Source organism: Embiotoca jacksoni, unplaced genomic scaffold (genome assembly GCF_022577435.1).
Source record: "Embiotoca jacksoni isolate LCO1_2020_lvr unplaced genomic scaffold, fEmbJac1.0.p SCAF_48, whole genome shotgun sequence".
In the NCBI taxonomy this organism is placed as follows: domain Eukaryota; kingdom Metazoa; phylum Chordata; class Actinopteri; family Embiotocidae; genus Embiotoca; species Embiotoca jacksoni.
This window is the reverse complement of record NW_027185401.1, coordinates 1,901,467-1,916,170: the sequence shown is the minus strand read 5'-3', so window position 1 is coordinate 1,916,170 and position 14,704 is coordinate 1,901,467. Positions and strand designations below refer to the sequence as shown.

Below are 14,704 nucleotides of genomic sequence, written 5' to 3'. Positions count from 1 at the left end.
AGCAGATGTCAAACAGTGTTTGTGACAGGAAGAGAGCAGTAAACCACAGCTCAGGTTCACATTTCACCTCCATCTCACAAACAGACTGAGCTGAGGGAAGTTTTTCTTTACTGCTGTCAGAACTTATTTTAGATTTATTTCATTTTGTTTTCAGCAGCTTTCAAGATAAAAACAAGAGAAAGTTGATGGTAAAGTTGCATGAATTTGAATTATTGTTTTTAACTGGGACCTTTTTTTGAAGTACGACCATCACTTCCTTTGATAATCAGCAAACTGCACATCACAGAAATATTTTTGTTGTCATTTTTATTTTCTGAAATTAAAGAACCATTAGTTGGGTTAAAATGTCAAATAAAAAGTGCTGATTCAGAAAAGTGGCGTAGTTTTACATCAGAGTCTGTGACTATATTATTGAACACACAGGCTGCATCTTCTGTAAATATAAATACTTTAAATCTTATTTTTTAGCGACAACCATAACGGGAGTCTTTATGTTTTCAGGTTCCTTCACTGACACGTGAACGCGATATCTCAAGAATGCCTCCAGAGAACTTCTTCAAACTTGGTACAAACGTTTACCGGGCGAAAGGATGAATTACAACTTGATTTTGGTGGTCAAGGGTCAAAGGTCAAAGTTAATGTGACCTCCTGTCTTTCCTATCCCGTCATCCCATTCTTGTCACCTTGAATTTCAGAACGCTTTGAAGGAATTTCTTAAAATTTGGATAAAATCAGCACCTGTACTCAAGGATTTTGGGGGTCACAGGTCAAAGGTCAAGGTCACTGTCAGCTCACTTTGACCCATCCTCATCAATATAATATGTCATGAATGCCTGGAGGTAGTTTCTTCACATGTTACACAAAGGTTCACTACAACAACGATAAACTGACTGGAAGGTCAAAGGTCGAGGTCAAAGGTCAAGGTCACTGTGACCTCACGTCCATCTTATCCATCAGAAGAAGAGACAGTCATGTTGATATGAACCTGAGAGAAACACATCATGGAGCTGAAATATGACACTTTGGACTCGTTCACTTCATCTGACACGTTCAGCAGAAGACAGGATTTTGTATCAGTCTGTTTCACTGTGGAAGGTTTGGATCTTTGGCTCTGGAACTAAACTGTATGTAACAGGTAAGAACAAACATTTATTTTGCTTCAGCTATTTTATTGTAGAAACTGAAAATGTGTTTAAAGTCAGTTTCTGCTGCTTCGGGCTTCACAGGTTATTTTTTTTTAACAGATAGCAGAGAATTTATCTTGCAGACATTGTTACATAAGAAAAAATCTATAATCTCTGAAAATATGTTTGAATCTCCCATAACAACTAAATCTTTTTCTTTTTCTCTGCGTGAGAATGAAATTATCCACAAAAAGTGATATTTTAGTTTTGGTAGGAATATTTAGTGTTTGATTATCTGCGTAGTTCTAAATCATCACTTGACTTTTGAAAACAAGATGAGATTTAAGGTAAATTCAATTTAATATTGTATTGTTCTTCTAAATGTGCACGAAAGTACACGTTTTAAATCATCGTGTGGGATAGTTAATGAATATCTTAATGAATATTAACTGTTTAATTATCTCAGTAGTTTTGTGTCATCTCTTGATGTTTTGGAAAAACAAGATATATTTTATTTATTACATATACATATATATATATATATATATATATGTGTGTATATATATAGTATTTTGTGTTAAGTTAAAATTTCGTTAAAAAAACAATTATGTAACAAAACTAAAAAAAGTAACATTTTTAATCAATCATCAATTAGTAGCTTCATTGTTCACATGAAATCCTGTTGTTAATAATAAAGTAAACATTTCTGTTAATTGTTTTGGACAGGTAATTAATATCTTAATGAGTATTAAATGTTTGATCATCTCAGTAGTTTTGAGTCATCTCTTGAAGTTTTGGAAAACCAATATTATACTTTATTTTAAGTTTGTTAATGTTTCATATTTTTAAAAATATTTTAAAGAAAACTATAGATATATATCAATTTTATCGCATAGTCAATAAATAGCTGAATTGTTAACAATAAATTCCTGTTAACTATTTGTTATATGAAGGTACAACTTTAACTTTAAAATACATCAACAAAAATGTAATTAATATATGTGCATATATATATTTGCAAATGTAAAAGGTGGTATTTAAATGAACACATTTTATTACTTGAATTTTCAATTTCAGAATAATGTCTTACATAACAGACTACTTAAAATTGTTGTAAAATATAATTATCTAAAATGTATTGGTGTTTTGATGTGTTTAACAGTTAAAGTTAATGGTGGTAAATATTTAAAGTGCAACACAATGTTTTAAATCAAATAACAATGTTTCTTTTATGAGAGACAACTACGGAAACTTTTATATTTACCTTTATATTGAAGAAATATTTTCCATTGATTTCATGTAAATTTAATTATATTTCATTAAGTTACATTAAAGTATTTGGTAAAATAATAACCGTGCAAATAAGTTGTAATATGATTTAATTTTTCAAACATTTTCAGTCTTCTACATGTGACACTTGAATACATGAAGTGATGATTGTGTCTGATATGAAGGTGAACACAGTATGTAGTGAACTTTGTGCTGTATTGATGAGTAGTTTATTGATCAGAGTCCATATAGTTTCCAGGATCAGACTGAATGCAGTGCTGGAAGCTGCTGTTGACTGTGTCACTGTGTGTCTGTGCTGCTTGTTGCTGCTGTCAAACTTCAGATAAGCCGGTGGTGAAGCCGGAGGTAATCATGTACCCAGCAGCATGCAGAGCCCACCTGGAGGGGAGGACCTTCCTGCTGTGTCTGGCCTCAGCCATGTTTCCTCCTGAGGTCCAGTTCTCCTGGAAAAGACAGAACAAGAACGACTCGCTGGAGGAGCCTCTCTCTTCTGAGGGAGAACAGCTGGAGCTCAGAGAGCCGGGACGCACCGCCTCCATCAGGGTGGTTGATCAGGATGATCTCCACACCTTTAAATACCACTGTTTCGTCAAGCATGAGTGGGGCACAGTGAAGAACCAAACAGAAGAAGGTAATGAAGGCTTGGTGACTGTGTTCAGCAGGGATTCAGCTTCACGTGGAGACTCTGTCAAAGAGGACGGACATGTCTCACTGCAGCTCCAAACATCTGTCTCCATTTTATTTCAGAGGTTCCAGCTCCAGCAACCACCGATCCTCCAGAGACAGAACCAACAGACCCTCCATCTCTGCAGCAAGCTGACTGTAAGATCACCTGCTGTCGGTGTAGGGGTCATATTAAAGCTTGGTCAGGTCCTGAAGGGTCTTTGAGCTTTCAGTCAAACTGTAGTGGACACGTGTCTTCTTGTAAAACTGGTCGTCCCGCCAGGAAAAGTTAAAGTAACTTAAAAATTGAATGATATACTGAAGAAACGTATATATTTGAACAGACTGTGGAGAGATGAATGACCTGTCTGTCTGTCTTTCTGTCTGTCTGTCAGTGTCCTTCCAGTCTCTGCGCAGGGTGAAGCTGCTCTGCGTGTTGTACACAGTGCTGATAGTGAAGAGTCTGGTGTACTGCTGTGGACTTTCTCTGCTGACGAGCCTGAGAAACTAGAGACCGTCCACCAACTGAACACATGCTCGCTGACTGGTCATCTTAAATATAACTTTAATCAGTGTTCTGAAATTTTATTTTTGACGTGTGGTTGGTTTAAATGTGGACTTGGATAGAGTTGTGAAAATGTTTTTAAAAACTTAAAGTGTGACAAACAAAACGTGAAATTAAGCTGAATTTTTAGCTGCCTTGTTGGTATTTTAGCAGTTAACATTTCTTTTGTCTTGTTCTTATTTTTAAATATTGTAGGTTGTAGGTTCCTCTCATTTATTCAGTACAATATTCTCAATAAACTAACAAAAAAACATTATTGTTTCAGGTCTCTGCTTACAGTAATTTACTGTGATTGCATATAAATTCTCTCGCATCCAAAACTGAAGTAAAAAAAAGAAAAACATTCAGGCTGATACGAATATCATTGTACAGCTGAACACAAACCATTCCTTTTTTTGTATCTAAACAAGCAGGTGTGTGAGATCCAGCTGGTTCAGTTCTGCATCTCCTGATCATTTATTTTGTGTATGAATCAGTTTTTTTTAACTTGTGTCGGTGTCAAAGTAAACCTCTACGCTGATGACACTGTTGTTTACACACATGAACATACAGCAGATTGAGCTGCTCTGAAGCTACAAATGCTCAAAAACAACAATCATGCAGCTTTTTGATAAAACAGGGCTGAAGTTTGAATGTTGAAGAAATGAAGGGCGTGTTTATTAGTAATAGAGAATCAGTTTAATTCCCAGTAGGTTGGTGTGTCAGTGGAACTTATGAGGTGAATTTGTTTAAAATTGACAACTGAAAGTGCACTTTGATGTTCCTCTTACTGGGTCAATTAATTCATGAATCTTAATCACTCATTGATAGCGATAACTTGAATTAGAGTAGATTGAGTTTAATTTTCTCGTGTTGCATTTTCTTTCTTCGTAAATTTCTCCTTTTTTTTGTTTTTGTTTTGTTGTATATTCATGTGATTCAGCTCGGACAGCGGGGTAATTTAATTTTCGTATACGTGTACGTTCTCTCCTGTTCTGCTGATTCATAATTTAACTATAAAAAGGTGTAAAAACCTCCAGGTCATTTTGTGATGTACCGAAGTACTTCTGCATTAATGTCAAGTGTAAAACTAACGTGCCCCGAGATTCAGGTGGGCGATCATGTTCAGTTTCAACTCTTGGCAGACGGGGGGGCGCAGTGGAAAAATTATTTCGAGTAAAGAAGGAAGACCAACGACAGAGAGGGGAGCTCATAACAGCTGCAGATATGAATCTGTTCTCTGTGGTTAGAAAAACCAAAAAAAAAAACTGTTGACTGCTAATGAAAACTTCCTTTCCTGCAGCAGACGGGCTGCGGGGGTTTCTGCTCTGCAGCCTCCACATTGTGGGTTTAATAAGACGTTGACAGTTACAACCGTTCACTCCGGTGGAAGAATGATTCCAGGAAGGAGCTGTGTTATTCATCGAAGAGAGAAACAGCTCAAACCGTCAATTGAGATCGGAGAAATGAACTTTGACGGAGTAAAAGCAGAGACCATAAACTTCCTGCTCTCTTTTTATGACCCGATATTTACAGTGTTTTTAGTCTGATAGAAATGACAAGAAAAAGTCTAAAAATGAATCTTGGAGAATAATAGTGACGAATCTTGGAGTGAGGTATTGGTGACATGGCATTTTTGTTCATGTCAAACCTGTTAATAAGGTTATGCTATTAATACAAAGAGCAACAGCGCACAAACCACAGAGACAGAAACACAAACCACTGAGACAAACAAGTCATGACGTTTCACACGTTAACAAAACCTGGAACTTGTTCGGTGTTGGTTCACTTCAGGTCTCATTATTTTAGGTGCTACTAAAAATAAAGAAATGTACCCGTCAAAAGAGTCTGTGCATGTTAGTGAGTTTAATCCAATAAAATGTAATTAATTCACCTCACAGCACACTTTGACCCACTTCTCTCCGGGAAATTCATGTTAAATTTTACCGCTGTAGCCGTCTGTGTTTCACTCATGACGTGTCACATGATTCTGGCATTATGATGTATCTTTAAGCTTATTAATTAATTTTCGCTTCATTTGGGATCAATGCTACACTGATGTGATTTTGTATCTGATCTGTATTCACAGTGTAAATGGAAGTTACAAAGATGCAGTAAATCTCAATTAAAGTTGGGTTCATGAGGTCGGTGTTTATTTTATGTCATAGAGTTTTTCTGATCTGAGTCAAAATCACAGTTTATCAAGACATTTTGAGAAAAGACCATAACGTACAAACATATTTTAAAACATTTATGGAAAGATCATATGTAATTAACGTGTTTAGATTGTAATTTTTAGTATATTTCAAATTAAGAAATTTATTGGAAATAGTGTTGTCAGTAGTTTCCTATAAAACACAATTGCCAGTTTGTGTTTTCCTTTTTTTGAAATGTGTTGCATGAATATATTAAATGAAACTAATTCATGAAAAGATTAAAACCACCCATCATGTTTTCATCCCCCTGCTGTTTGTTCACTCGTGTAAACAACAGTGTCATCAGCGTAGAGGTTTACATCCGCACTGTAAGACAGTTATAAAAGATAATCTACAATCAAACAAAACGAAGATATGTATTTAACGTTGTTGACCCTGATGTTTATTTTTATTTGTATTCTTTTAGCTTTTCTTCGGGACATTCTGTGAGAATGTATTAAATGTTATTTAAAATCAGAGTTAAACTATTGAGGCTGTGATTGTTCACAGTTTATATCATTTGCAAAAATTCTTCAAAACTTAATTTTGTGAAGTTAGAAAATATAATTGATTTATTCCTAATTGAGGTTACTATATGAAAAACGAGAGATATACTGTTAAAAATACCTGACAGATAATAGTCGAATTTTCTTTATTATTGAATTAGAAAATAACACTCAGAGCAGAGGGACAATAATTTTAAAGATTTATGTGTATTTGTGTTTTTGTATGTTTAGAATAACTGTTTGAAAAGACAAAAGAAAGAGCGAGATCCGTATCAGCCTTTTTTTTTTTTTTTTTACTTAAGTTTTGGATGTGAGATCATTTTTGTACAATCACAGTAAACTACTACAAGCATAGATAAAAACAACAACAATGATATTTTTCAGTTTATAGAGAATATTGTACTGCAGAAATGAGAGGAACCTACAACGCTGAGAATAATTAAAAGTAAGATCGAGGCGAAAGAAATATTAAGTGCTAAAACATCAACAAGGCAGCAAATAAAGCGTCTAAACTTGGAATTAAATTGAAGTCAAACTTCTCCAACTGTATCTAACTCCACATTTCAACCAACCACACTCGTCCCATTTTAAGATTTCTGAACACTGATCAAAGTTAAAAATTTAGATGAGTTGATGATATTTGTTGGTGGTAAAAGACGAGCAGAAAACAGTCAGTGAGCATGTGTTCAGTTGGTGGACGGTCTCTTGTTTCTCAGGCTCGTCAGCAGAGAAAGTCCACAGCAGTACACCAGACTCTTCACTATCAGCACTGTGTACAACACGCAGAGCAGCTTCACCCTGCGCAGAGACTGGAAGGACACTGACAGACAGACAGAAAGACAGACAGACAGGTCATTCATCTCTCCACAGTCTGCTCAAATATATACATTTCTTTAGGGTATCATTCATTTTTATGTCGCTTTAACTTTTCCTGGCGGGACGACCAGTTTTGCAAGAAGACACATGTCCACTACAGTTTGACTGAAAGCTCAAAGACCCTTCAGGACCTGACCAAGCTTTAATATGACCCCTACACCGACAGCAGGTGATCTTACAGTCAGCTTGCTGCAGAGATGGAGGGTCTGTTGGTTCTGTCTCTGGAGGGAACCTCTCAAATAAAATGGAGACAGATGTTTGGAGCTGCAGTGAGACATGTCCGTCCTCTTTGACAGAGTCTCCACATGAAGCTGAATCCCTGCTGAACACAGTCACCAAGCCTTCATTACCTTCTTCTGTCTGGTTCTTCACTGTGTCCCACTCATGCTTGACGTAACAGTGGTATTTAAAGGTGTGGAGATCATCCTGATCAACCACCCTGATGGAGGCGGTGCGTCCCGGCTCTCTGAGCTCCAGCTGTTCTCCCTCAGAAGAGAGAAGCTCCTCCAGCGAGTCGTTCTTGTTCTGTCTTTTCCAGGAGAACTGGACCTCAGGAGGAAACATGGCTGAGGCCAGACACAGCAGGAAGGTCCTCCCCTCCAGGTGGGCTCTGCATGCTGCTGGGTATATGATTACCTCCGGCTTCACCACCGGCTTATCTGAAGTTTGACAGCAGCAACAAGCAGCACAGACACACAGTGACACAGTCAACAGCATCTTCCAGCACTGCATTCAGTCTGATCCTGGAAACTACATGGACTCTGATCAATAAACTACTCATCAATACAGCACAAAGTTCACTACATACTGTGTTCACCTTCATATCAGACACAATCATCACTTCATGTATTCAAGTGTCACATGTAGAAGACTGAAAATGTTTGAAACATTAAATCATGTTACAGATTTATTTGCACGGTTATTATTTTACCAAATACTTTAATGTAACTTAATGAAATTTACATGAAGTCAATGGAAAATATTTCTTCAATATAAAGGTAAATATAAAAGTTTCTGTAGTTGCCTCTGAAGAAAGAAACATTGTTATTTGATTTAAAACATTGCGTTGCACTTTAAATATTTAGCACCATTAACTTTAACTGTTAAACACATCAAAACACCAATACATTTTAGATAATTATATTTCATAACAATTTTAAGTAGTGTTATGTAAGACATTATTCTGAAATTGAAAATTCAAGTAATAAAATGTGTTCATTTAAATACCACCTTTTACATTTGGAAATATATATATGCACATATATTTATTAAATTTTTGTTGATGTATTTCCATCTTAAAGTTGTACCTTTATATAACAAATAGTTAACAAGAATGTAATGTTAACAATTAAGCTATTTATTGACTGTCTGATCAAATTAACATAAATCTATATTTTCTTTAAAATTCTTTAAAAAAATATGAAATTTTTACTGAAACTTAAAATAAAGTAAATCTTGTTTTTACAAAACTTCAAGAGCTGACTCAAAACTACTGAGGTGATCAAACAGTTAATATTCATTAAGATATTAATTATCTGTCCAAAACAATTAACAGAAATGTTTACTTTATTATTAACAACAGGATTTCATCAGAACAATTAAGCTACTAATTGATGATTGATTAAAATTTTTATTTGTCATAGTTTAGTTTCATAATTGTTTTTTTTACGAAATTTTAACTTAACACAAAATCCTACTTACATTTATAATAAATAAAATTATTTTGTTTTTCCAAAACATCAAGAGATGACACGAAACTACTGAGATGATTAAACAGTGAATATTCATTAAGATGTTCATTAACTATCTGACACGATGATTTAAAACGTGTACTTTCGTATACATTTAGAAGAACAATACAATATTAAATTAAATTTACCATAAATCTCATCTTGTTTTCAAAAGTCAAGTGATGATTTAGAACTACGCAGATAATCAAACACTAAATATTCCTAACAAAACTAAAATGTCACTTTTTGTGGATAATTTCATTCTCACGCAGAGAAAAAGAAAAAGATTTAGTTGTTATGGGAGATTCAAACATATTTTCAGAAATTATAGATTTTTTCTTATGTAACAATGTCTACAAGATGAATTCTCTCTAATCTGTTAAAAAAAATAACCTGTGAAGCCCGAAGCAGCAGAAACTGACTTTAAACACATTTTCAGTTTCTACAACAAAATAGCTGAAGCAAAATAAATGTTTGTTCTTACCTGTTACATACAGTTTAGTTCCAGAGCCAAAGATCCCCCCACAGTGAAACAGACTGATACAAAAACCTGTCTTCTGCTGAACGTGTCAGATGAAGTGAACGAGTCCAAAGTGTCATATTTCAGCTCCATGATGTGTTTCTTTCAGGTTCATATCAACATGACTGTCTCTTCTTCTGATGGATAAGATGGACATGAGATCACAGTGACCTTGACCTTTGACCTCAACCTTTGACCTTCCAGTCAGTTTATCGTTGATGTAGTGAACCTTTGTGCAACATGTGAAGAAACTACCTCCAGGCATTCATGACATATTAAATTCACGAGGATGGATCAAAGTGAACTGACAGTGACCTTGACCTTTGACCTGTGACCCCCAAAGTCCTTGAGTACAGGTGCTGATTTTATCCAAATTTGAAGAAATTCCTTCAAAGCGTTCTGAAATTCAAAGTGACAAGAATGGGATGACGGGATAGGAAAGACATGAGGTCACATTAACTTTGACCTTTGACCCTTGACCACCAAAATCAAGTTGTAATTCATCCTTTAGCCCGGTAAACGTTTGTACCAAGTTTGAAGAAGTTCTCTGGAGGCATTCTTGAGATATCGCGTTCACGTGTCAGTGAAGGAACCTGAAAACATAAAGACTCCCGTTATGGTTGTCGCTAAAAAATAAGATTTAAAGTACTTATATTTACAGAAGATGCAGCCTGTGTGTTCAATAATATAGTCACAGACTCTGATGTAAAACTACGTCACTTTTCTGACTCAGCACTTTTTATTTGACATTTTAACCCAACTAATGGTTCTTTAACTTCAGAAAATAAAAATGAGAACAAAAATATTGATCTTGAAAGCTGCTGAAAACCAAATGAAATAAATCTAAAATAAGTTCTGACAGCAGTAAAGAAAAACTTCCCTCAGCTCAGTCTGTTTGTGAGATGGAGGTGAAATGTGAACCTGAGCTGTGGTTTACTGCTCTCTTCCTGTCACAAACACTGTTTGACATCTGCTGGTTTTTGTTCAGGCTGCAGGGATCATTTCTCACTGTGGGTACGAGACTTATAACAGGAGCAGTAGTAGGTGGCTGAATGATGGAGTTTAACGTTCTGGATCTGCAGCTCCCAGCCGATCCCTTTATTCACTGAAGAGAAATCATCTTTCTGAGGATGATTGAACCCTGAATATATTTCTCCATCGCTCCTACGAATACCAAGAATCACTCTGAATGTTTCTGTTTCTTTCTTCTGGAACCACAACACATGATTACTATCACACTGGTCAGTTTGTTTACAGCTGAATGAGACTTTGTCTCCAACTTTCCTGGTCAGAGTTAAATCATCCTGAATGAGCTCTGCTGCCATGGCAACCAGCGCTGTGGAGACACGGACGGACAGATGAAGGTCAGCGTGACGGCGTTAGTTAAAGGTGAAGTTTGCCGGCTCCCGATTGGCTGGAAAACACTCACCTGAACACAGACAGCACAGAGCAGCAGCCGGGAGGAAAAACATTTCGTTTCTTCGGTGCGGCGGCGTTTCCTTCTGGTGAACCTGGAGAGAAGTGACGCTCCGACGCAGCCGAGGACGAACGAGGACGAGCCGTGAGAGACCAGACGAGGGACACCTGGTTTCTAACAGGTCCTCAAAACCCTCCCATCAGCCCCTGCAGCACAAAGATAAGACTGCTGCTGCTGATTGACAGCTCGGCTGAAGCTGCTCGTGAGGTTTCATCGTCTGGATTTGAAAAAAAAAAGAAAAAAAAATCTGGGTCACATGATGCAGAAACACTGAAAAACATTCAGGTTGGTGGTGAGTTTATAACACGGACTGTTATCTGATGTTTAAAATACAAAACTACAAATCCTCACAGCTCCTCAGAAACTGATGGATTTAAATTGATTCAATAAAGTACATTAAATTCTATTGAATTGAATTCTTTTCTCTTTTCTAACTTCATATGTAATTAATGTGTTTAGATTGTAATTTTTAGTGTATTTCAAAATAAGAAATGTATTGGAAATGGTGTTGTAGGTAGGTAGGTAGGTAGGTAGGTAGGTAGGTAGGTAGTTACTTTATTAATCCCTGAGGGGAATTTTTTTCGCTACAGCAGCATACAGAAGCAATAAGATAATAATAGAAATAATAGAATAAAATAATAGAATATAATAGAATAGAATAATAGAAAAGCAATAAAATAGCAGTAAATAGCAGTAAAAAATAAAAAATATAAAAAGCACAGTATATACAGTACAGTATATATCTATATATATTATATACAAACAAACCAAGACACACAGTCAACAGTGTTATTGTACTATGATGGATTTTGCCAGAGGTGAGTTGTTGTACAGTCTTATTGCTGTCGGCAGGAATGATCTCCTGTATCTGTCCTTGTGACAGCGGAGCTGGAGGAATCTTTTGGAGAAAGTGCTCCTCTGTCCCTGCAGCAGGTGGTGGAGAGGGTGGTCAGGATTATCCAATATGGACAATAGTTTGTTCAGCGTCCTCCTCTCCACCACCTTTTCCAGGCTGACCAGTTTGTAGCCGATGATGGAGCCGGCCTTCTTAACCAGTTTGTTAAGTCTGTTGGTGTCTCCGCCTCCAATGCTGCTCCCCCAGCAGACCACAGCGAAGTACAGTTCACTGGCCACAACAGATGGTAGAACATCTCCAACATCTTGCTGCACACATTGAAGGATCGAAGTTTCCTCAAGAAAAAGAGTCGACTCATCACCTTCTTGTAGACAGCGTTGATGTTGGTCTTCCAGTTCAGTCTGTTGTCATGGAGACACCAGGTACTTGTACTCCTCCACCATGTCCACCTTCTCTCCCAGAACTCTCAGCGGTGGTGGAGCCGTCGTCTTCCTCCTGAAGTCGACCACCATCTCTCTGGTCTTGGCCACGTTCAGGAGCAGGTGATTTCTTCCCTTCCACTCCACAAAGTCCTCCACTACTGTCCTGTACTCGTCCTCCCGTCCATCCCTTATACACCGACCACTGCAGAGTCATCAGAGAACTTCTGCAGATGGCAGGACTCTGAGTTGTACTGGAAGTCAGTTGTGTATAAGGTGAACAGGAAGGAGACAGAACAGTTCCCTGAGGAGCTCCAGTACCACTGACCACCGTATCAGACAGCACACTGCCCAGACGGACAAACTGTGGTCCCCCTGGTTGTCTCTCTCTCCCCTTGAACCCAGTAATCTCCTTCATACCGGTCCACACCTCCCTCACGTTGTTCTGTTGAAGTTTGGCCTCCAGCTTCCTCCTGTAGGAGTCCTTGCACTCTCTCAGCTTCTCCTTCAGGTGGCGCTGCACACTCCTGAGCTCCTCCCTGTCCCCAGACCTGAAGGCTGCTTTCTTCTTATTAAGAAGAACTTTCAGGTCACTGGTGATCCACGGCTTATTGTTGGGGAAGCAGTGTACAGTCCGGGATGGTACGGTGGTGTGTTCACAGAATTTAATGTATTCTGTGATACAGTCCGTCCTGCTGTTGATGTCCTCCCCATGTGGTCCACACAGCACATCCCAGTCCGTGGACTCAAAGCAGTCCTGCAGGGCTTCTTTAGCCTCCTGTGTCCACCTCCTCACAGTCCTGGTGGTCACAGGCTGCCTCTGCACCAGGGGGACATACTTTGGAGTCAGCAGGACCAGGTTGTTGTCTGATCTACCAAGGGAGGGGGGGGGGGGCAGTAGTACTGTATGCATCCATGACATTAGCATACAGTAAGTCCAGAGTTTTATTGTTCCTTGTGGGGCAGTTAACATACTGGTGCAAAGTTGGCAGTACTTTATCCAGACTGGTTAAAGTCTCCAGTAACTGCCAAAAATGCACCGGGATGCTTAGTCTGCAGTTTGGACACGGTGGAGTAGATGGTGTCCACTGCTGCCTCTACGTCAGCTGATGGAGGAACGTACACAGCGATAACAATGGCGGACGTGAACTCCCTCGGCAAATAATAAGTGCGCATCCCCACGGCTAGAAGTTCAATGTCCGGGCTACAGAAACGTTCCTTCACACACGTGGTCGGGATTGCACCACCTCTCGTTCACATAGACTGCAATCCCTCCACCTTTCTTCTTGCCGCTCCGAACAACGTCTCCGTCCGCCCGAACAGTCCTGAAGCCGGGTACGGCCGCGCTGCGGTCCGGGAGATGTGAGTGCAGCCACGTCTCGGTGAAACACATGATGCTGCACTCCTGGTACTCTCTCTGGGTCTTTACCAGCGCGCCGAGCTCGTCCGTCTTGTTGGCCAACGACCTCACGTTCCCCATTAAGATCTCCGGTACCGCTGGTTTATATTTCCTCCTTTTCGCCTTCAGCTTAGCTCCAGCTCTGCAACCCCGACGTCTTCTCCGAAGTTTGTCCGGGATCTCAGGCCTCGCTCCGGGCAGCAGCAGTAGGGGCCTACTCAGCGATCAGCTGATCACGAGAGTAAACAATAACAATGGCCCCAGCCAGAAACGTGGAAAAATTACGGTCCATTGTCTGACCTTTAACTTAAAATCCTCCTGATGATAAAATATCAGTGTCGCTGCTCATTCTGTCAAATCCATCACATAAACCCAGCGGAAGTTTCAGCTGGAAGTTGTGAGGTTTTACATTTGAAGGGATAGTTTCCTCACAAATGTTCCAGTTATGAATGAAAGCAGTTCAAATCCTTCACAGAGCAGGTTTACTGTGGAATATGTAACATGTTCCTGAAGGTCACACGATCAGCTTCTCTGTCACTGGAACAGACAGGAAACTAAAACACTGACCTTCATCTAAATATCATACAGTGATAAAACAAACAAACAAACAAAACATTCACGAGTCCCGTCTTGGACAACCAAACGTACCAGACGGCATATCGAACAAGAACAAACTTAATACGAGTGTTTAGTCATTTTCTTACCTGAAAATACAAATAAAAGTAGAATCGATTGAGTATCTGCGTTTCTAACGTCCGTCCCAACGGTCTCGCTGGGTCGACTGGGTCGACCGAACTGTTGTAAAGGAGCACAGCGGCCTTCATTGAGATCTTGTTGACGCTACTGCCATCTGCTGGCGAACATTAACATCTATGAAGGGCATTTTTGTGTCTTTATTATGCAAGCAAATGAAATAATAGTTTTAAAAGCAAATTTCTGGCACTACAATCACAAATCAAGTTTTTAAGTAAAAAATATATAAACTCATTATAATTTTTTTTTTATCTCAGTATTTTTTAAATAAAATGACTAAAAGTAGTCCAACTACAAAGTTTATTATTTGTCTGAGGAATACAGCGATTTAGAAATAGATATAACATTAAAA

The 14,704-nt window shown here is 38.4% G+C and overlaps 1 protein-coding gene across 2 annotated transcripts; it reads left to right on the top strand.

Annotated features, from left to right (window-relative positions):
- The first annotated feature begins 420 nt into the window (after positions 1-420).
- Positions 421-5,778, top strand: LOC138210778 (immunoglobulin lambda-like polypeptide 5). 2 transcript variants are annotated; one of them, XM_069170098.1, is made up of 4 exons: positions 421-1,135; positions 2,737-3,045; positions 3,162-3,236; positions 3,473-5,777. In XM_069170098.1, the coding sequence occupies exons 1-4, from the start codon at positions 1,015-1,017 to the stop codon at positions 3,586-3,588; spliced, it is 621 nt and encodes a 206-aa protein (XP_069026199.1). In that variant the 5' UTR covers positions 421-1,014; the 3' UTR covers positions 3,589-5,777. The 2 variants fall into 2 exon arrangements, with proteins under 2 accessions (XP_069026199.1, XP_069026200.1); XM_069170099.1 differs by lacking the exon at positions 3,162-3,236 and having other exon boundaries at positions 423-1,135; positions 3,473-5,778.
- Positions 5,779-14,704: the final 8,926 nt, after the last annotated feature.

Bases quoted from the DNA above. Each gene is read 5' to 3' on its own strand.
- LOC138210778 (XM_069170098.1), top strand. From the start codon at position 1,015: ATGACACTTTGGACTCGTTCACTTCATCTGACACGTTCAGCAGAAGAC. The intron at 1,136-2,736 runs GTAAGAACAAAC...GTCAAACTTCAG, and splicing joins AACTAAACTGTATGTAACAG to ATAAGCCGGTGGTGAAGCCG. The intron at 3,237-3,472 runs GTAAGATCACCT...TCTGTCTGTCAG, and splicing joins ATCTCTGCAGCAAGCTGACT to TGTCCTTCCAGTCTCTGCGC.